This window comes from Musa acuminata, chromosome BXJ2-5 (assembly GCF_036884655.1).
Source record: "Musa acuminata AAA Group cultivar baxijiao chromosome BXJ2-5, Cavendish_Baxijiao_AAA, whole genome shotgun sequence".
NCBI lineage: Eukaryota > Viridiplantae > Streptophyta > Magnoliopsida > Zingiberales > Musaceae > Musa > Musa acuminata.
In genome coordinates, this window is record NC_088342.1 from 6,598,527 (window position 1) to 6,621,655 (window position 23,129).

Below are 23,129 nucleotides of genomic sequence, written 5' to 3' on the forward strand. Positions count from 1 at the left end.
CCACACGAGTAACAAGTTCGGCAAAGTGACGTGTGTAATTTCTGGTGTGGTCTGACGATCCTTGCAATTATCTTTTGAGAAATAATAATATACAACATGAATAAACAAAGAATGGATAGAAAAGAAAAGGTTCCGGTAATAATGCGTTGACAAATGACATTGATTTCACCCTTCGTGATCCTAAAAACACAGTGTTCTATTACAGGTTATATATACAGAATTATCATCATAAATATTCAAGTGGGAGGAGCGGATCCATATAAAACCTCGATTTTAATGCAATATTATGGAGACTCGTGATGGGTGAGATAGAGAGCAGTGGTCGGTGAGGGGTTTCACGTGATACAGGGGAAATGTATAAGAAAGTAGCAACTATGAGATTGAAACAGGGAAGCCCTTGCCGTGATCTTTGAACACCAGTAGAAAAAAACTTTTTCCTGCTGAATTTGAGGATATGAAATAGACATCCGATCATTGTTCTAATCGACGAGTGGCGCCGACATGTGAGTCCACCAGCGACCCGCGAGTCACACGGCCTCTGTTTTCTTTTGATTCGTCAGAAGTCAACCGTCCTCTCGGTTCTTACACCACGAAGTCAACGCTACGGTCGGCAGTCCAAATCTTTCTTCTTCTCATGGGATCCATGTGCGATGATGCTGAAGAACTCGATGGAGCGCAAGCAGCTCCATTCCTCCGTCCTTGCAACATGATCCTGTTTCTGGATGTATCCTATGTCAGATCACCTTCTCTTTTGACTGCGTAACTTGGGTGAATCTACCGTGAAGCTTCTCCTGGAAGTAACTCTGTCCATGGCTCCCGTTCGTTGATGCCCAACCTCGACGTTGACGCGGTCTGTACAGAAACATTCCTTTTACGACGGCCCCGGAGACATGGTAGTCGATGGCGACGACCGCCGACTTCCTTTGTTGACATGGAGAAAGCCGGGTTGCTGAATTCAAAACCTCGACTTTGACTGCGCAGGTGACTGGATCTGTGACAGACCTCTCTGCTGTGTGTGGGAATTGGGAATGAACTGTATTTGGATCATTCTATGTTTTGTGTCTTAAGGCAACTGTGATTTGGAAATATTACGATCTGCAACATCTCCGCGGGAGCAATTATTGCCTTCGATCCAAGGAAATGAAAGCGGTTGCTGTTCGTGGGAACACCCGTGAGAATACTTTTCCGTTTTGTTTGGTCTCAGCTTTGACCGTCGCTGGAGGAGATGGATAGCCTGCATGCTGCGCTCAGAGCCTGTGAGTGCACAGGCAGCCGTGGGAATCCAGCCAAACTCACATAGCAATCATGACTCATGCCTTCTTCTTCTCCGATCCCTTCCAAACTTGCCGGGTATTCCAAGGTGTTTGAGGGATTGATGGTGCTTTGGAGACAAAGGAGGCCTCGGATTCAACCGTTCCTCCAAGCAAAAATGAAGGCATCTTTGACCGATCCGGGTGAGATTGATGGCGGAAGTGCAGCCGCCAGTCAAATCTAATCCAAGCCCCAAGCTTGACCTTGACTTTTTCCATGTCCCATTCTCATCCCAAGCCCCTTCCCCAAGAAAAGAACCATTGAGAACATGGCAACGTGGAGCAGTACTTGGAGGCCAAGGCAACTAAATTTAAACCCCTGCAGAAGCCCTGGGAGCAGCCTCAACTTAACGAAGAAGAAGGAAAGAGAGCTTTCGACTCACAGTATGTTGGCGAGGAAAGAGGAGGTGGGATCAAAGAAGGCTCAAGTAGCTCGAGATGCCTCGACGACCATCACCACTGCAACAGGTCATGTAATGGCTGTGTCCGAGTTCATCGCCCAATTCGGTACCCCTCTCTTCCGTCACTGCCGTGTCTCTTCGATGTTATGCCTTCAGCTGTTGTCTTCTCGCGTGACATGCAAATTAACTGCTGCAGATGAGGCTGCGAGGAAGAGACTAAACCGCATGAACGAGAAGCTGAAGGAGTTGGAGACGCAAATGGAAGCGCTCGAGGCAGAGATGAGCAAAGCAAATGACTCCTCCGACTGGTCTTAGTTCCTCCTTCCATCTACTGCAAACATGATATCTTATCATGGGAACAGAGGGATGAAGCATGCGGAATCACAACATGATAAAAGACCTCTCTTCTTTTGTCTTCATGGGATATGTTTGCAAGAGCTAAAATGGGTGAAGTAGATCAATCATGGTGGTCTTGGATCAGCTAATTCTGCCTATTGTTCTGTCAAATTGCAGTAGAGGGAGCACTCCAATTCTGACAGCAACTTGCTTCTTGAATTCTGAGGCCCAATTTTTGTGTTCTTGTAAGCACAATTCCATCTCTTTCAACCTAATCTAAACTATGATCTCTTTCAACAATTAAGATAAGAAATATGGGAAAAGTGGAAAATATTGTGCGATTACAGTCACATCTTTCAGAACCATGAGAGAGTAGAATATAAAGATCAGAGGCAGAGAGAGCAGAAGTGAAGGATAAGCATGAAGCCTTTCTACTAGCAATCAGCTTTTCATGACCATTAGCACAAATATTACAGAATATGTCTGTCAACCGAGAAGGAAGATTTAGTTCCTTTGATCGCCCCGATAAGCAATTACTAATGGTTTGAATTCTTCTTCCAAATAAGGTATTAAAGCTTAGAGGGCATAATGGAATTAGTGCATATGAAAAGCATCTATTAGAATTATTAGCTATATGGGTCCTAATATGAATTTTTTAGATTAAATTGCACCAATATCATCTCACAAAAAGATCCATTCAAACCTCCATGAGAAGAATATGAAAAGGATTAATGTTTCCATGAAATGAATTATTTGGATAATTTTAAATTCTTTAAACCGTGAGGTCAGTTTTAGTTTGGTCGCCATTTGGCAGGATGACATGCATGATGACGTGGAGTGCATGCTTATATGATAAAATATGTGATTGCCAAATTAATCAACTCAAATGACATTAATTTAATAGTTTACATGCTCTTGCTTCAGATGTTACATTGTTGGACGATCCTTCGATGGCATCTTCGATAAGATATCATCTTATAGTAATTTACCATATTTACTAATCTAAATTATAGTTTAGCGAGCATATATATATATATATATATATATATATATATATATATATATATATATATATATATATATATATATATATATATATATATATATAATTAGCCTCTCATCAAGTTAGTAGCTGAAACTCCACCCTTATGCTTTCTTCATCAACTAATCTCCTCCTCTTGGTTACCATGGTCGCCACCACCCTCGCATCCTCTCCTCTCTCCGTCCTTATATCTTATGTCATCCTCCTCCTCCCCAACTTCGTTCGATTTTTTATCGCTCGCTTACTTTCATGTCCCTTAATATTGCCCCAATGATATGAGAGCATATGACAATGCTCGTCAATGATGGTGAGGTTGCGCCTATCATAGTAATAGAGGGGCAATAATAAGTTTCTTGGAGAGTTAATGGTTTCAAGATCCGAGAAAGAAGGAGGATGCACGGAGGAGAGTTAGAGATGCCAAGGTTTGGTAGAGAGAGAGGATATGCTGAGGAAGAAAGGACGGGGACAACAGAGTAGAGTCAAAGATAGTAAGATAGATATTTGAAAAAAAATTATCTCATAAAAAAAAGATGCTCTAAAATGTAAATAAAAAATGAGATGGCATGTAAGAAAAAATATAAGAATCTTAAGGATTTTACTATATACATAACTCTTAATAATTATGACGACGATAAGAACAATATAGATACATTAAGTATTTGATTTTTTTAATAAAATTACTAAAAAATATATTATTAACAATGTTCAGTAGTGATTAATCCAATTTTATAGATGAATGTTAACAGAGGAGGTTGGATAGATATGGTTGCATCGAAATTTAAAAGGGTGGAATGCATAGTTTAAAATTTTGATAAGGATATATCTATAAAGTTGTTTAGATATGTATAATGTGACTTGTGTGGGGAGAGCGGACCCACCACAAGCAATAACGGGTTTCTTTTCAGTCTCATCCGACCCGTCGGTGGTGCCATCGGCGATTCCCAAATCTCAAACCCCCTGTCTCTCTCTCTCTCTCTCGCCCCGCACCTAATCGACCAATCGCCAGATCGCCATCGCAGGATTTATCGAACGCAACCACCGGATTCGATCTCCCGTCTGCCGATCGTGCCCCCCTTCCATTCTCGAGCTCCGCTTCACATCGAGGTTTGCCCTCTCTCGATCTGAAAGTTTTTCTGGGTTCGTTTTGTTATTGGATGATCCGGTTCCTCTCGATTTCGTTGGAATCAATTGGATCTTGATGCGTGCTACCACGGACTGTGGAAAAGAATCTTGATTCGCTTAATGCGAATTTAACTAGGTCAAAATTTTCTTGCAGTGGGATAGATAAATGAAAGCTTGGAATTTGGAGCCCAGGTAGGAAGGGATTTGTAGTTAGCTAGCGCAGAATGGCGTGGTTGGGGAAGGTGTCTTTGGGCGGCTTCCCGGATCTGGCCGGGGCCGTGTCCAAACTGAGCGAGAGCGTCAAGAACATCGAGAAGAACTTCGATAGTGCTCTCGGATTGGACGAGAAACACGATTCTGGTGATGAAGGTAACGACTTTCCAATTTTTGTTTGTTTTTTATGTTATTTTGTTCGTGCATGTGATAATTGCTTCATCATGTTGGCTGATCCATGTTGGTGAACTAATCTCAAACTCATAAGGTATCGATCGTGCCAAAATTATAGTCCCAGTCATTGGAGTTCTGAAAGATTGATGTATTTTAACAAGCTCATGTAGCACATATGGTATCGCATACCAGTGTGGGTGGGAGCGTTATGGATGGATTGCAATGATAATCATAGATGTCCACAAACAACAAAGCTTGAATTTTGAAAAATCTAGATGTCAGTGATGGTTACACATTTTAGGTGCTCAACATGAAAGATTCTTATGCTCGATGCTTTACTTGGTAATATCTTCAACTAGAATATTCTTTCTTTTTGTTCTTGAAGATGTGTGTTTTGCAATCAATGTCGGCATCTGACAAAGTTGGCTTTACTAAGGATGTGTCATTAACTCTAGGAGACACGATGCTAGTCCAGTCCTCTTGCATTACCTGTTGGATATTCATGCAGGTATGAGGAAAATAATGTAAAATTCAGAAGAGGAGAAAACACCTTTCATCTTCTATATGTATCTGTTCATTTGTGACATTCTCTTTTGATTTATGTAATCTGTTGGCCCCGACTAGGCTTGGTTTGTGGCCCAACCAGTTCTATATACAATGACATCCATTCTCCCACGTCCATTATGAACTAAACTGTGGTGTCACATAATCAATGTTTGATATAATTCCACCAGATTGGTTGTGGAATTATATCTCATTACCATTCATTTTGGAATATGTAGGACTTAGTGTCCTTGATATCAGGGTATTTAACTTATTCTATATTTCTATCTAATTCTTTATGATTTTGCTTCTCCTTTTCTTTTATAACTTTTCCATCTTTAGATGTTGTTGAAATTTGAATATAATGCTTATGCCAGGTTCTGCAAAATGGACATCAGCATCAGATGGTAAAGGGATTTTTGAACCTGTGATGGCTTTTATGGGGAATAAAGGAGAGGAAGGACCTTCCAAAGCATCAGTAAAAGAAGAATCTTTGGAACACCCTCCATCAGCTGAAGAATCTGAAAAAATTCCATCAGCTGAAACAACTGCTCTTTCTGACAAGGGAATTGAAGATTCCACAAGTAAGGTTGATGACACTGATTCTAATAATGCTAGCATCATTGCCAATGAACCTGGAGAACTCGATGAGATCAGCGCTGTTGTTGGATCAAGTCATTCACAAGATGAAACAGAGACTTCATTGTCTGGAAGCAAGGAAGAAGCAGATTTACCTCCTGTATTCCAACATAAGGTAGATGCAGATGGAGATGCAAGTAATAACTCACAACCAGGAGATTCCCAGTTGCAGATTGCAGAGAGTGTGGAACCTAATGTCAATAGTGTTTTCCATGCACCTGAAGGGTTGCAGCATGCAAGCGATTCACAAGGAAGCCATGTCAAAAATGAGACAGAAGCTGAGCAGCTTGTTGATAAAGGATCTCCTAAACATTCTAATGTTGTAGTTAGTGTCCGAGAAAGCCTTGAAAAAGAGGCTTCTGTTGCAATAATTCCTGTTGGTATCATGAAGCATGATCATCCCAATGAATTTTCTGACAATAATGTTCCAAAACCAATTGGCAACGAGCAGGATCAAAATGAAGCTTCTGAATCAGTATCGCATGATGATGATGCATCTCTGAAGTCAGCGAAATTAAGCTCCGAGGCAATGCTTGTTGAAGCTGAGAATGACAATGCTGTATCAAACAATGTGCCAAATTCAGTGAATTCTTTTGCTGAAGTGGAGAAGGTGAAACAAGAAATGAAAATGATGGAAGCTGCATTACAAGGTGCTGCTAGACAAGCCCAGGTAATTCATGTTTTAAATAATTTAGTGCATGACAATTGGCAAGCACTATAAATTTTCTCTGTACGGTTGTACCTTATTTAGTTTTGTATGTCACTCTATGGTCGATACATAAAAAAGTTGTGGACATTTAAAGATAAGATTCTGTGAAGATTGGAAAATGTGTAGGTTTCCATGAATCTTTTGCATTTGTCCTTATCCAAATCCGAGTTCCGCCAAATTTGCTGGTTGTAGCTTATTATCCATCAAATGCTGTTCATCGTCCTGGACAGGATCTGAAGCCTGCTACTAGGAAAGCCAAATGCTATTGTCTTTAAACTTCTTTTGTTTTTATGAGGTTATTTTCTCTGTTTCTTTTCTTCTCGCTTCAGTTGTACAGAAGACTTTGAGCACAGTGGAAAATGTTCTACTTGGTCTAAGTGTATGACCAACCACATATTGATGAGAAAAGGCTTTGAGTTTAGTTTCAGTTATATACAAATCCAAGAGAATAAATACTCATTCAAACTTGAAAAAAGAATATTATCTTTACAAGCTTGCTAATTTGTCCTATACAATGGATAATGAACATTTTACTAGACTTGGGTCACTTTTAGTTATATCAAGAAATAGCTAGCTATACCTTTCATCCTATCAAAGAGCACTTTGTCTTCAATGACTGTCCATTCAGTAGCCCTCTCTCTTGTTTATCAACTGATTAGAGTCCATTAGTGCCACCTGGAAGTAATATCCTTTTTTCAAAGTTATTCTCTAAGTTAGCAAGAGTAAACATCCTTCATTCTGGTTTCAAGTTTCAACTAAATCTAGTACTCCATCTGAATGTCAAATTATATATTCCTATACGTTGTTATTAACAGTAATTTTATCCTGTTCTTGTATTTGTGGTGTCGTTCGAAAATCCTGGCCCAAGACCCTTGCCATAAGTTTAGAGGGTTAGTTTTAGTGAGATAATTGGATGCACAAAGCCAAATCGTGAAATTCATTCTTCTGGTCAATTTTAATGCTGTCACTAAACAGTATAATGGTAGTTTCAAGTGTAAGTGTGTGGAGCCTTTTATTTGTGACCATTTTTGCCGATACCCCAACAACCAGAGAATATTGAATTAGTATAGTTGGACAAAGAAGTGGTTAATCTCTCAAAAAGAGAGGCCTAATTGCACAAGTCTCACACCAAATGCTGGGTTGTGAAGAACCCATATATGCATCCTTACCCCAACAAGGAGAGAGGTCATTGTATGACTCGCATCCTTGTTACCCAAGTTATACTCTCCCTTTGGAAAAAGTACTAGCACTTGCTCCAAGCTTCCATGCTTCTATGCATGTATTAGATTTGAGGATCAATAATGGCAACTACTTGTTATTTTTTTGGTCTTATACAATAAAAATAAGAATTTGTGATGTCCACAGATGGAAAAAAAAAAGAAAAGAAAGGGGAAGCAATGCATCCATGCTTATATTCAAGGGATGCTGCTGCTACATCACACAGCATTGTTCTTATTATCTATGAATCTCCTTTTTGAGCACCTATATATTATCATGAATAATGGCTTTGAAGCATTTTGCAGCTTAGCTCTGACACTATTTCTTCCAATGTTTCAAGTTTTGGATCGAGACTGTGTCTGGTATGTACCTGTCACCAGTCAAACTGGTATGGTTCTGGTATTATTGATGTACCAACACTTAGCACGTTCTAAAAGTGAACCTACAGTATACCAAAACCTGCATTTTTCACTTGGCCTGTGTAACCTACAGTATGCCAAAACCTGTGCAAACCAGTTCTAAACCTGCATAACCTGGTCTTTGAGATACCCGGTCTTTGTAGTTGATCTGCATAACCAGTTTTGGCTGAGAACTTACAGGTTATGCAGGTTTAGAACTCGTTTGCACAGGTTATGCATATGCCAAAACGATGGTCAACAGCAGGTCTCCAGTTTAAAAAAAATTAAGAAATTTGAAAGAACCAGTTGAGAACTGGATGGAGCGAAATCACTAGGTCCAAATGCTGGTTCCTAAGTTGGACCAGTAACTACTGGTCGGTATGTACTGGTCTGACTGGTTTTTTGAACCTTGCTTTCAATAATAATATAGTCGACAAATAACTTTGGGGCATCTTGTAACTGAAATCTAGCACTCTTTTAACAATGTTACACTAGACAGATAGTCATAGTGCTATAGTAGTTTCTTGCTTCTTTACAATGTGTTGTGACATTTGTGTTTTCATGTTTTTGCAGGTTAAAGCTGATGAAATTTCTAAATTGATGAATGAGAACGAACAGTTAAAATCTATTATTGAGGATTTAAAGGTAGGTATGGATCTAGCCGCCAATATTCTTCTTTCTTAGCGAACAAAGCATATTTTCTTTAAAGACGCCTGAAGAAAGTTGTCATTTTTTGTTTGTTGATGTACCATTTTACCACTATGATTAAGAAACATGCCATGAGTTTTCATACAGACATCATGCCTTCATCTTCTCCTAGTCTTTCACATGTTGCTTGGATGTAATTCTTTGTCTTGTTAACCAACTATTTTGGGGTTGGCTACATGGATCTTTTTCACAATTGAGTTTTATTAAGAGCATTACAACTATCAGTTAGATCTGTGAAATTATCTTCATGCATTTACTATTACTAGTTATAATTGTTGACCAAAGGACTGAACAAAACTGATACCCGGTAATCCTAAACCCACTAGATTTGTCTATTCCTATATATTGAGGATATTTTCTTTTTTACCTATAATAGCACCAAACACATAATAGTTGGTAATCAGTAAATACAGTATATAAATTATAATTATCTGAGGTAAGTTGTTCCTCTAGGCTCCAAGTGCAATGTAGTTCAACTTCAGTTATGTGATTAAATAAGTTTTAATATGTTCTTAAAGGATTAGTTATTGTTTCATATTTGAGGAATATCTGACAATTTGGATCCTGATGAAGGGTTTATGAGCAAGGATTGTCATGCTGTGGCACTAGGACACATCAAAACTGGTACAATAGGATTCTATATTGTGCGTATTGTGCTGGTTGTGTCAGTCAACCAACATAGGTCAGAAAATGGCTTGGTCATATGTTAATACGTTAAACTGGCATCACATCTCATTAACTCTCTGGCAACATGGCAGTCTTACTTGTGGTCTTTATTTACTTTCTCGTTGTTGATAGTGTTATCTTTATAACATTTCAAGACTATGATTGTTGCTTATTTTCTTAAAATGGTGTTTGATTCTGAATTGCTTATTTACTTAATTACAGAGGAAGTCATCAGAAGCAGAAATAGATGCCCTACGAGAGGAATACCACCAAAAAGTGTCATCTCTTGAAAGAAAGGTGCAGATGACTCACACTTTTCACTTTTTATAGAAAAAAAAATCATATTCTCTTTCTCTCTCTCTCCCTCTCTCTCATTCTCTTATATAAACCAGTAATTTTTTTTGTCTTTGATTGATTTAGGCTTTATAGCTTTTGGCTTTTATTGATTTTCATTTGGCAGGTTTCACCTTTTGAAAATCTTGCCTTTATTTCCTTTGTGCAGCTTTTGGATGGAGGCATATGAAATGCCATTTCTCTGATATTTGAATGTTGTTCACTCTTTGACTCTGCTTCCTTGTATGTGCATTGATTACAACCACCTGTTAATCATTTCTATTATAACAGATCAAAGCTTATATCACTTTAGACTCTCTTCTGAAGATACGTGTGAAGAAGAACCAGTACAGGATAATATCATGGTCATCAAATGATGTCTAGTAAATAGTAATAGGTGGAGTTGGATGGAAGTTGAATGATGTATCAAAATTGGTTCTCTGGGATTGATTCAATTGGTCCCAATTTCTCGGTTATTTTGTCAAATTGACTGGAAAAAGGCTGGAATTCAGCATTGACCAACTGGATCTTGAATGAATCAGCAGATTCCAGCCGATTTTTCCAGGTTCAAATAGAAAAGGATAAAGGAAGAGGAAGGAAAAGAAGAGGAAAAAGAGGAGAGAGAACAACGGAGAAAGAGGGAGAGGTTCAGATTGGAGAAAATGGTGAAGGTAGACTAAGAGAAGGCTGCAGCCAAGTCAGGAGGTCATTCGTGATCCTAGAGATACCCTTCAAGGGTGCTATCCAGTGGTTTCCCTTGATAATATCTTGTATTCATAGGGCCCTTTTGATGATTTTATTGAGGTTTCTTTGAGACCTTTGATATGTTCTCAAATTTTACCTTCTTTCCCCTCCTTTTCCCTTTTTATCTTCCTTTTCTTTTACTTATTTCATTTGCCTTTCCCTAAGATAAAAATTTCCAGTTCTATATCATGCAACCAAATTTTATGGCATAATGATGATAAAATTTTGTTGCAGGTTTATGCTCTCACCAGAGAAAGGGATACATTGAGGAGAGAACAAAGCAAAAAAAATGATGCAGCTGCTCTTTTGAAAGAAAAAGATGAGATTATTAGTCAAGTTATGGCTGAAGGTATGCCATAGCTAGATCTGTTTGCTTTCTACTTCTGCAATTTAGTAGACTTGCAATAGATCCTGTTTTGATTCATTGTAATCATCATTGTGAACTTGTGATATTTATGCACTAGTTATTTGGATAACATTTGCCGACCTGTTCGTCTCACAACGAATGCTGTCTTGGCCTGGGTATTCTTCCTTCTCTTCCTCCAACACCCTCCGCATCCTCCTGTCCTTCTCCCTACCATCTGTAGGTACACCAGATCGCACCAGACCCATACCTGTCCAGTACCATCGATTTTAATCCATGATTAAGAGGATACTTAGTTGTCAATTTTTTTTTTTTTCTGTCATATTAGTATAAATCTTGCTCAATGGCTCTACTACTTACCCAAGTTTTGAGGTTTTCGCACAACAACCTTTCATAGGTATACTTTTGACTGGCAATTGAAGTCTGAAGATTTTACAAAAAAGTCATCTTCATGTTGCATGGTTGTGATTTGTGCGTTTATAATATCTTTCCAATAAGGTTTGAGTCTTTGAGATAACAGTTGGCTTTCCAAAAATTATGTAGATTAATTAATTGAGCCGAAGGCTCCGTATGTACTAAGCTGCAATATTTGTCTTCTCGATTGCTTCTCGCCATACAAAATTTTGTACTCAAGCAGTTGACCTTACTGCACTGTAATGGAGTCACAGTTAAGACCACTCATTTATCTGTAAAATTCTTTCTGTAAAAATCTTTCCACAAGATGTTACTGTCATCTCGTCTCAGAAATTAACTTATTATTTGGTCATGGTGTAGCCTTTAATTATCTATTCCTGCAAAGGTTTATTAATTGTTTGCATGCCTTGTAATTATTGGAACAGGTGAAGAGCTGTCGAAAAAGCAGGCTGCTCAAGAAGCAACTATCAGAAAGCTAAGGGCACAGGCATGGACTCAGTCATTTGATTTTGTCATATCATACTGTTCATTACTCTTTATGCTTGCAAGAAATATCTTAGCAATGTTGCAGTTTTCTCTTTTTGAAGCCAGATTCGGGAGCTTGAAGAAGAAAAACAAAGACTCAACTCAAAGCTTCAGGTAATTCAACAGATTTTACTCATTCTTTTATCTGGTAGAACTTAAAACCTTCTGCATGGGCACAAGGTGAATATAACCAGGTACTCTTCTGTGATAGACTGAGTTGGACAGTCTCTACATGTGGTTCTTTCTTATTTCTGTTTTTAAAAATTGATTGAGTGGGACAGTCCCTACATGCATCGCTTTCTTATTTCTAATTTTAAAAATTGATAACAACTTTTGGACATCTATATTTTTGTTTGTTCTTCAAGAGGTTTATATTTCTTTCTTTTATTCCTTTTTTCATTTCCTCATACATAATCATTAATAAGATTTATGCCCTCATTAACTAACTAGTAGCAACAGTTTCCAATTGGCATCCATAAGAAGTTTAATTTGGACACTTTGCAAACCGACTCCCTCTTCTCTTGACTTAAATTTCTTGAAATATCCTCAGACATTTTATGTAAAATTATAGACTCAAGTCCAAGTAAAATTATGTAAACTGCTCAGGTGCTAACAGATATTGTCAGTTGTATGGGCCAGTAAGATTACCAGTCCAACCAAGGACTATACAGGTATTGGACTGAGATTTAAATATTTGCTCCAATCAACCACCTTGTTAACTGGAACTAGAAGTCTTTAAAAGGAAAGAGAGTATTGAACCAATATCTTTGCTATCCCTCTCTGTTTTCTTATATTTCTGTACAACCTAGAGTTTGATTTGGACTTCTAAAACAACAATTAAACTGCTAATGAAATAATATGAAGCATGGATGTTTGTACTTGAGCATAGAGGGCATCATTTTAACTTTTGGTAAAACCAAATCTCAGGAACTCATGCTTGCCAATAATAATACATATATTAATGCTCGTGGGCTTATTTTGTATAAAGAAATCAAAAACACCTTTTTTAAAGTTTTCAGTAATAGTGCTTTAAATGCATAAGAATTTAGCAAGGAATACACAATAAGGTTATTAATGAGATTGACTGGTAGAGCCAACTTTAGGCTCATGCGATGAGAACTTCTATCTAGAACCTAGATGAGAATCTAGATAGGCTCAAGCATTAAACTTGTCTGAGATTGATGCAATGTTCCTCAATTTATTAAAACTTGAAGCCTTATGTATTATGTTCATGTATCTAAAGTATAAAACATTTGTGGCCTAAAAAACTAATTGGACATTGCCAGAGTTTTATAATTATATTTGTGGATGCTATCTTAACTAAACATGATGAGAATGATATTGCTGATATCAATCTTATTCCCTTTTTCTGGTCATCCACTTTCCTATCTGCTGTTTAATCAAACAAACAATGATTCCCTATCTACATCCAATAATTATGTATATCACATGTAAACATGATCTTGCTCTACCACATATCCGTTGACTATCATATTCCGAAAAGCCACTATCTGAAATTTAAAAACTTTTAGTATGTGGTTATCAATTCTTGAAAATAGGTTTTTGACTATGAAATCCTTTCTAAGTTCATTTTTAGCTTGCTTGTAAGAAATCTGAAACCTGCTATTGATATTTCCTTTGTTATCTGAAAAGTGCTTGTTAAACCAGCAAATTATCAATTCTTGAAAATATGTTTTTGACTATGAAATCCTTTCTAAGTTCATTTTCAGCTTGCTTGAAAGAAATCTGAAACCTGCTATTGATATTTCCTTTGTTATCTGAAAAGTGCTTGTTAAACCAGCAACTGGAAAGTTTTTGAGAGTTGTCATAATTGCTCTCCTGACTAATGTCACACAAACATTTTTTGACTAATTGCCTTGTATGTTCTAGGTTGAGGAGACAAAAGTAGAAAGTATAAAAAGAGACAAGGCGGCAACTGAAAAGTTGCTGCAGGAAACCATAGAAAGAAATCAATCAGAACTTGCTGCTCAGAAGGAATTTTATACCAATGCACTTAATGCAGCCAAGGAGGCTGAAGCTTTGGCAGAGGCACGAGCTAATAATGAAGCTAGAGTTGAACTTGAGAGTCGCCTGAAGGAAGCTGGTGAACGTGAAGCTATGTTGGTTCAGACACTCGAGGAGTTGAGGCAGAGTCTGACTAGAACAGAGCAACAGGTTCTTGTTAATTGTGGATATTTGTAAAGGCCTGATCTATTTTCATACGTAGTCTTTTGTTTTCTCTGTAGTTGTTCTATTTTTCTTCATTTCCAATATTCATGTTTCAAATATTACAGGCGGTCTTTAGAGAAGAAATGCTGCGAAGGGATATTGATGATCTTCAGAAACGCTATCAAGTATGTTATGTGTCATCATATCCTTGTGGTTTCTCACACCCTCTTATTAGTTGTTATTCTGGATTTGAGATTGGTTTTCACTTTTTGCCATCTCCAGGCAAGTGAACTACGCTACACAGAGCTGATCACACAAGTTCCTGAGTCAACTCGGCCACTTCTGAGGCAGATTGAGGCAATGCAGGTTATGTATTTTTGCTTGCTTGCCCTGGGGGTATTTTTATTTTGCATGATAGACATAATGTAGGAATGCTTTCTGTTGAGATTTACATTTCTGTGGTCGGACTTTTCTAATTTTTGTTAATTTTAATTTGAACAGGAGACATCTGGTAGAAGAGAGGAAGGCTGGCTTGTTGTAGAAAGAGCCCTGAACTCCCGCTTGCAGGTTGTCTTTAATAGATGATATTTTAGTTTTTGATTTATGACTTCCTGTACATGCATCGAGAAAATTGTGTAGATTAGGCATAGAGTAACAAAACAGCAGATTTTGAGTATGCTAAGTTTGGGCCTGTGAGAACAAGTTTAAGAACTATGTGAAGACCTAATAGTAGTAGTGTAAGGTTTCTTTCAAGTCCCATGCGTCACAGTAAAGATTGGACCTTTCAAATAGTTGACTATATTGAGGAACTTTTTAGACATCTATTAGTAATTGAACAAGACCCAATCGTTTGGTTTTCTAGATCCAGGAAATATCACTTGCATCACAGACATCCAGCAGCAATGTTTCTGACATTTACTAGTTTAATTGACAGGAGGCAGAAGCCAAAGCGGCTGCTGCAGAGGAAAAAGAGCGATCACTGAATGAGCGTCTGTCACAAAGTCTATCACGAATTACTGTTCTTGAAACTCAGGTTTTCCTGATATTATTGTTCTACGACATTCAGTTCTTTACAACTACACTTGCTTTTTCAAACAATTCATCCATAAGTAGATAATAGCTTTTTAATAGTGGACTATTTAGATTTCATGTATCAGAGCAGAGCAAACACAACTAAGCAGATCACTTGAAAAGGAAAGGCAGAGAGCATCTGAAAGCAGACAAGAATATCTAGCAGCAATGGAGGAAGCTGCTACACAAGAGGGTCGGGCCAAGCAGCTTGAAGATGAAATCAAGGAGATTAGGAGTAAACATAAAAAGGAGTTACAAGATGAAATGATTCACAGAGAACTTTTAGAGAAGGTACCTTGAGTAGCAGTCTTTTGTCATACATTTGCTTTATTTTCCAATTAAATAAACTTCAAGTTATTTGAAAATCAACAAATGATATTTTTAAACGATTGTGTATCCAATATATTCTCGCATGACTAGTATTGCCAAAAACACCAAAAACTCTTTTAGTTTCTCTGTGTGCGCATCTCTTTACTAATAAATATGCTGTGATCTTTATTCTGTCTCTTTTGTTAAGTACTTACTGCTTTTCATTTATGCTTTGAGCATTTGTCGTAAATAGCTTATTTCTTGATTGGCATACTTTACTTTTTGCATTATCATAAATTATGGTGGCAGATTTCTTAATGGAGTGAAAAGAAACCCCAGTGTTTGTCGAGCATTATATATGTGTGTTTCTATCTAATGTTTATAATTGCTGTTTTCAGTCAAGTCATTTTTTGTTTCCAGAAGATTTACCATTTTTCCCCATTCAGATTATTTCATACTTGTATGGGACAAGTGTTTGTACTTGCGACAGCGTAGGTAATTGATGTATCAATTGAAGGTTGTTAGCATCTGTATTTTTTTTCATATTCTTTTCCAAGGTTGTTAGCATCTGTGTTACAAAGTCTCTCGTAATAATGTTGTCATATACACCATGCCATCTCAGCTACTAATCTACTATAACTTGTCCAGATTATTGCTTACCTATTTGAACCTTCCTTTATAAGTTTATTTCAAATCACCAGTGTCATCCATCACAGATATACTTCAATATTGATAAACTCACTTTTGTTAGAACTTTTTTAAATTTAGCTGATTATACCAATTACCATGACTGGAAGTCTCCACTCTGCACTAAGCTAAAGAGGTTAAAAATGTTTCTTATCATGGTAAAGACTAAAGATTGCTAGTTGGGTATTTGATGGTGCCAGCAAACCTGGAATCTTGATTTTTGATTGATTTATGTTTTTGGACTTTGGCTATTCAGGAGCTTGAAAGGGTAAGAACTGCCAAAGCAGAATTGGAAAAAACTCTTGCTCGTGAAACTCCCCCAATTGCAGATCAAGATCAAACCAGTAAGCCCGCTGAACATTTTTCTTTGGGCAAATGGTGTTATATTGTCTCTGTTAAGTTTCTTTATCGTAGTGAAACGGCTTCTTTAACTGTGTTCTCATCATTCTTATTCCTTTATGCTTTGCAGAAAATCTACCTACTAGGAAGCTTTCGAGTGCTGGCAGTTTGAGTAGCATCGAAGAGAGCATTTTCTTGCAAGCATCTTTAGACTCGTCTGATAACTTTTACTTGGAGAGGAGAGCATCTGGGGAAGCAACAGTTTCTCCATATTTTTTGAAGAGCATGACACAGAGTGCATATGAAGCAGCGCTTCGTCAAAAGGATGGTGAACTTGCATCATATATGTCACGTTTGGTATGGAAAATCTATCTTTATGTTGGTCACACATGCAAAGATCATTGATTATCTTAATCTGTGAATAGAAGTGTACGGGTTATCTGTTGGATTGATTAGGATCTTTTATAGAATATCCTAGTCCAGGTCATAGTTATCCTTCATTTGGGAAACTTGCTAATGTCAAACATGTTTCCTCTGAAGGATGAAGTGTCTATGCCTTCCAGTTTGAGTGAGAAGCTGCTTAATGAAGTTGCAACTTTGCAATCCTCAAAGTCTTACAAGATAATTTGCTAACGTGATATTTGGTTTCATTGCTTCACCTACATCTTGGTGCAAACTCAGATCAAATACATTAATTTGGGCTGAGAGATTGTGGTGGGATGTACAGTTGTACCTTGGGGAAACATCCAGAGTAGCACCTCTATTAGCAGGTTCCACTGAAGCAGAAGTGAGGGTGATGAAAGCAGTGTGAATGCAGTGGCTTGACAATTTAAACATTCCCTGGAGTGATCCTATATGGGTGATTCGGAGTATAAGATGAGGGTGGCACATGATCAATGGCCAATGGTCACATACTAATGAATTCCAATTAATGTTCGATATGCTCATCCTTCTTTTCAATCTCCTTTTTTGTTGATATTAGATGGTGCAGTGCAGTCGTTGTCTATTATGTCTTTCCGATTCTGGCTTTTGCATACCTGGAATACGAATGTATAAGCTTTTAGTTTTTTATTCCTTATATATGTTACAACCTTTTCGAATTCCTCCATTTGTCTTGGTGGAACCCACATAATTTGCTTCTTTATAATTTTTTCCTTGATATTTTTAAATTCTGACTGGTAGATCATTTTTCTTGTAGGCTTCACTGGAATCTATTCGGGATTCTCTTGCAGAGGAACTGGTCAAAATGACAGAGCAGGTTAACTCCCATACAGTTCTGTAATTGGTTTTTAATTGGCTTCTGTACTGAATTATTCATGATAACAATATGATATTGTCATAAGCAGTGTGATAAGCTGCAAGCAGAAGCAGCAGTTTTACCTGGGTTACGGGCAGAGCTGGAAGCCTTAAGGCGCAGGCACTCATCAGCACTGGAACTTATGGGTGAACGTGATGAAGAGGTACTAATGTTTAACCCCTGCTTCAAAGTTTCATTCACAAAATTGCTTTTCAGGCACTGCAGATCAGTTAACTTTAAGTTATGTTTTCTCAACTCCAACATGTTCATTTTCGTCAAAAGTTCTATATCATACTTCTTCCAAGCAAGTTTCTATCCCTTAATTTATTAGCCCAAAGAGTTTTGAGAAGACACCAATATATTTAGATTGAGAGTATATATGTTTCTTCAGAGTGATGGGATCTTTGGTGGAAGATGAATTCAAAATTTTTAGTGGGTTAGTAAAAATAATTTTCTCAAAGGTTTGAGGGAAGAAAAATCCATATCAGTTGTCTTGGTAGTTGGTTGTATGATCGTGATGTCTTGATCTGAAGCATGAGTGGCTACTTAATTTCTTTATTGGAAATATCAAAAACCTATATTGTGATGTTACCCATATGACTGCTGCAAATATTTTTTTGACTGTGGGTCAGGTAGCAACACATAATGCTTAGGAGAACACCTATGAGATCAAGTATTAGAGTGACACATTGTCTGTCTTAACTTCATGTCTCATATCCTGTGGAAAAGAATCCTTGAATCTTGTGAAGAGTGGCTTGAAAAACAAAAGTAGGCAAAATCTGGCATGGTGTAATTTCATTATCATACACATGGGCAATTTGAAAAGGGTTCAGACTCTTCAGAGGAGCTAGTCATCTTTAAAAAGGAATTATTTCTTGCGGAATCACCAAATATCCATGATTCTGGCTTCACTAGGAAATCTTTGCAAGAACTACAAGTCAAAAGGAAGAATTATTTCATTGACTCATTTTTTAATTCACTGATCCTAGTTATAATTCTTCCCCCTTGTAGATAAACTCCGAAAGTACAAGAAGAAAAAGAAAACTAAAGATAAGAAAGAAAATACAATTAAGAAAATTATTTCAAGGCAATTAAGTCATTTCTTCCATCTTTTTTTGAATATATAATTTGAGATTTGTTTTTTTTAAAACAAAACAAATCATAAAAGACCGGGGAGAATTCATGTTTGACTTCAAAAATAAGTTGGCTGGATTCTCCCATGCTCTGCAATTTTGTGGGAATCAACATTGAGAGATCTGTTAAAATAAAAATAACTATTAACAAAAAGTTTAGAAACTACAGCTCAGATGTCGAAAATCATAGCATGAAGAATCCAAGAAACTGGAGCTTCTCCATTAAGCATGGCTATAAGGTTGGCAGCATTCAATCTATGGGACTGTGCCATCCTTCATGTTCAACAAGCTTTAAAGCCAAGCCTTCAGCTACACCAGGGTGGTTAGCTAGATATGGTGCATATCCAGCTGCGCGAATAGATCCATATCTTCTGTTAAAGATATAACCTATGCATAGCACAATTAGAAGTAATATCAAAAGAGTCATCACATTCAAGTGTAAAGTGATAGTTGTCTCTTCGGAGACATCCGATAAAATTGGAACGATACAAAAAAAGTCATAGTTAGTTATAACGATACAAAAAAGATGTCTAATTGATAGACATCCTCTTTATGTAAATTCTTCAATCAAATGATGAAATTTCCTCGTGGGGATGGAGGATCTGAGGCTTTTCTTTTTCATTTTTTTCTTGAAATTTAGAATCAAGCTTATGATTTATCTCATTTGCCTTTTCATTTGGCTTTCACTTTTTTTTCTTTAAGAAATGTTGGCAAGTGATGTAAGATTATAAAAGATGTTGTGATCTGGTAAGTGATGTAGGATTATAAAAGATGTTGCCTTTTCATTTGGCTCTCACTTTTTCTTCATCTGATAACTAATGACATTTACAAAAATGTACTTAAAATAATAATATTTATTCAATAAAAATAAATTAAAATGGTCCCATATCAATTTTATTTCACGAACTTCATTGGTTTGCTTTTTTATTGCCTACTTTCTTTGATACACACCTTCCTCAGGCTGTTCTGTCTACTGGGTTTTCTGTTTGCAATGGCTTTTGGCTGTCACCATTATTGCTCCTTTTTTATATGAATTAAAAAATTAATCCATCAGTGTAGTTTATGACATTTAAAAAAGATATTGGTCATAGCTAACTTATGACATTTAAGGGTATTGTCGTAGATCCAAAATACAGTAGTAGTGCAAAAGCTGGGGTAAATGGTTTTGCCACTTAACACTGTTTAGAGTAGATAAGAAACAAAGTATATTACATTATGAGAATCCACCACCAAATTATTTTCCAAAAGAATTTCCAAGCTGAGGGTTTAGTGGAAGTTAGAACAAGATGCTGACTGATAAATATTTTCTCTGAGCACATAATATTTCGTGCCTTTTTATTCTATCGTTGGAAATTGATCATGATTTAGTTTGACTTCAGGAAATTTTGAACAAGTAATTCATGATTTCTCGAGTGCATAATATATGCTTCTTTCTTTGATAAGTACTGAGCATGCAGGCTTGCCCTGCCGAAAATAGATGGCCTTATATAATCTCTACAAATTCACTGATGCTATGGTGCTTTAAGGGTACTTATAGATCACTACATTATTCGCTAGCTACATTCTTCCAAGCTTGTTGAATGGGAGCTTCTCTGTAGTTGACCTTGTTGGGTTTGATGTAAGGGTGAGGTTCTAATTAATTGTTTTCTTCTAGTTGGAATAATTATTAATTTTCAGAAAGAGACTTACGTTCAACCTAGTCAAATTATGTGTTTCAGCTACTATTTGTTGAGCACATGTAAGTAATCATACTTCTCAAAATTTTATTCCGTAATTTTACCCAATAATTGTTAGAAAATACCTTGTTTCATTTTTTTAAACTTATTTAACTATGTTTTTGTAATAAAGCTGTAGATCTGTAACAGTTTTTCTAGCTTAAATAATGTTGTCTTATGTGGTAGATATTTTTAGCTTATCTGAAGTCTTAAGGATCACAGTAAATTATATGGGTTCACCGCAGGAAAGAAAGAATTTATGCCATCTCTTTTACCCCTTTTGTTTTATAAAAAGAACTTCCATCCTGAATCTTTTGCAGCTGGAGGAACTCCGAGCTGACATCATTGACCTAAAGGAAATGTACCGAGAACAAGTAGATTTGCTTGTGAACAGGGTAAATCTGATTTGTTTAGTATTATTTGTTGTGCTGATCATAGTGTAATGAAACACTAAAAGTGATGTGTCCATGTACCATGCAGATTCAAGTGATGACTTCATCGGCTGGCGCAACTTAGGTGTCCTAAAGAGATGCTTGTTCTGTGAGGGTCATGGTATAAACTGATAATTTTGTGTTGTTCCTAAGATTAAATAGAATTATTGATGGGTTATTCTTTTGTATTTGCCATAATGGTATATATATGCAATGCATTCAGGCCGGAAGCTTCTGTAGCCATGCATTTCTAAAGGCTTCATTCATTAGTAAGATGCTTTGTTGTATTTAATGAAAAGAATATGAAGTTATGTTTGGTGCTTTAGTTAAATAGCCTACATTTCTTTTACTCATGGAATTTTATCATAGACCAAAGTGCTACTTCCATGATAGTGTGTTACTGTAAATACTTTCAACGCATGTAAGGACTAGTCCTACATTTGTGCATGGTGGAAGAATTATGGCGTGGGGCACCTCACCAAATCCATGCACGTACATGAACACAGATGAGAAAAAGGTCGAACGCGGGCAGTGTCTCTGTGGTTTGACCGAGGAGGAAGAGTGGGGTCGGGGAGAGGGCGACCATATAGGGACCCTCCATTCCTTGGTCATGCGAAGCGAAGGAGAGGAGAGGCTTTTAAGCAAGGGCTGAAGCAACTAATGGTAGAAAGTTACTGCGGTTAAAAGTGCGACTGCGAGAAAAGAGAGACAGAGACAGAGAGATGTGAATCTTTCAGCAATGGCATATATTTAATGATATGTTGTGGTGTTATACTTCTCATCATTTGTACTAGTTTATATACTAAATCATCAGAATAACCACAGGAAGATGTGGAAGAATTCAAGTCTTCTTTGCAAGCTTGTATGTAATCAATCAACTTTGATATCACTGGATATACTCCAACACCCTCACTGTTTAAAGTGCATGAACAGCAGCACTTGCACCCTTCAATTTAGATCTGAACCAGAGTTGTGGACTGGGACACTGGATGATGTTGGCATGTTCTTCCAACCCTTTCAAAGCCCATGTTGTGTGAATCTAACATTGATGATCTATGGATCACTCTCAAGTCATGTGGAAATGGTGGAGTTTTGTTTTCCTGTAATGAATGTGTTAGGCAAAGAATCTTTGACCATGTTGTTCTTCAAATGAAGGACTCGTGGGTTAGGCACAAGGGGATCATCTCCATCTGCAGAACTTTTGAGTGATCAAGGATTGAATCAAAAGAGCAATCTCTTCAGAAGTCTTCCCTAGTTATATTATCTTTATAGAACACTATGTCATGTCTTGCGACTTCTCTCCCTCAACACACACAGTCTTCTGCATGGTTCCCTTTTGTACTCATTATTCTTTTCAATGCACTGTACTCTCACACATGGAAAGTTCATGGATTCTGCTATAGTGTCTGACCTTTTCTTGGCTTTCAATATTCAAGAAGCCTCTATGGGTATGTCTATAATTCATGAAGGCACAACATTATGAACTTATGATTTGTATGTGATCAACTACACATGGATGATGCTGCAATTGTCCCTCAGGTTTGGCATAGCTTCTTCCAAGTATCCTATACTGATGCTGTCTGCCATTGGCGTGGATTAATATGGAATAAAGCAAGAAAGCATCTTTAGAACAACAAGAAGGAGAAGAAGAACATGCAGAGGATCTTAAAAGAAGTGGAGATGGGCAAGTGTGAGGTCCAAGTTTTCTCTTCCTTGTCAACTTCTGAGCTCATCAAAGTTGGGGATTCCGCACTTCAAAGGCCTGCAACCCACCACTCGTTTCTGACCTCTTAAGCTAAGGATAATGACCTCCCTCCATCTTCTTGTCTCTCTCAACCCAGTCGTCCTTTCCATTGTGTCAGCCACAGATCTCAGCAACTGAGCAATATGTCTGTGACATGCATAATAAGAGAGAATAATAATAATATATTTTTCATTGTTTATGATTTTAATTATGCACATTCTTAACTCTAGCATGGTTTTGTTCTACGTATACTTGGAAGATTTATGAAGAGTAAAATGACTTGTGAGGCCTAATTAAATGGAGAAGGAAGGACTAAAAGGTAATCTGCTGTTCGAGAAGCTCTACCGTCGTCAGCATCGTGTTCAGCCGAATTGG

The 23,129-nt window shown here is 37.3% G+C and overlaps 1 protein-coding gene across 2 annotated transcripts; it reads left to right on the forward strand.

Moving 5' to 3' along the window:
• Nucleotides 1–4,046: 4,046 nt before the first annotated feature.
• Nucleotides 4,047–21,335, forward strand: LOC135612268 (golgin candidate 5-like). 2 transcript variants are annotated; one of them, XM_065108357.1, is made up of 21 exons: nucleotides 4,053–4,193; nucleotides 4,366–4,580; nucleotides 5,519–6,450; nucleotides 8,013–8,069; nucleotides 8,679–8,750; nucleotides 9,702–9,776; nucleotides 10,791–10,905; nucleotides 11,760–11,821; nucleotides 11,926–11,973; nucleotides 13,750–14,034; nucleotides 14,154–14,213; nucleotides 14,311–14,394; nucleotides 14,530–14,595; nucleotides 14,963–15,061; nucleotides 15,172–15,390; nucleotides 16,352–16,439; nucleotides 16,565–16,791; nucleotides 17,633–17,692; nucleotides 17,781–17,894; nucleotides 20,900–20,974; nucleotides 21,060–21,335. In XM_065108357.1, the coding sequence occupies exons 2-21, from the start codon at nucleotides 4,436–4,438 to the stop codon at nucleotides 21,093–21,095; spliced, it is 2,919 nt and encodes a 972-aa protein (XP_064964429.1). In that variant the 5' UTR covers nucleotides 4,053–4,193; nucleotides 4,366–4,435; the 3' UTR covers nucleotides 21,096–21,335. The 2 variants fall into 2 exon arrangements, with proteins under 2 accessions (XP_064964430.1, XP_064964429.1); XM_065108358.1 differs by lacking the exon at nucleotides 8,013–8,069 and having other exon boundaries at nucleotides 4,047–4,193.
• The last annotated feature ends 1,794 nt before the right edge of the window (nucleotides 21,336–23,129 follow it).

Excerpts from the sequence above, each read along its gene's own strand:
- LOC135612268 (XM_065108357.1), top strand. The coding sequence starts at position 4,436 with ATGGCGTGGTTGGGGAAGGTGTCTTTGGGCGGCTTCCCGGATCTGGCC. Across the intron at positions 10,906-11,759 it reads TAGTCAAGTTATGGCTGAAG|GTGAAGAGCTGTCGAAAAAG; the intron begins GTATGCCATAGC and ends TTATTGGAACAG. Across the intron at positions 14,035-14,153 it reads TGACTAGAACAGAGCAACAG|GCGGTCTTTAGAGAAGAAAT; the intron begins GTTCTTGTTAAT and ends CAAATATTACAG.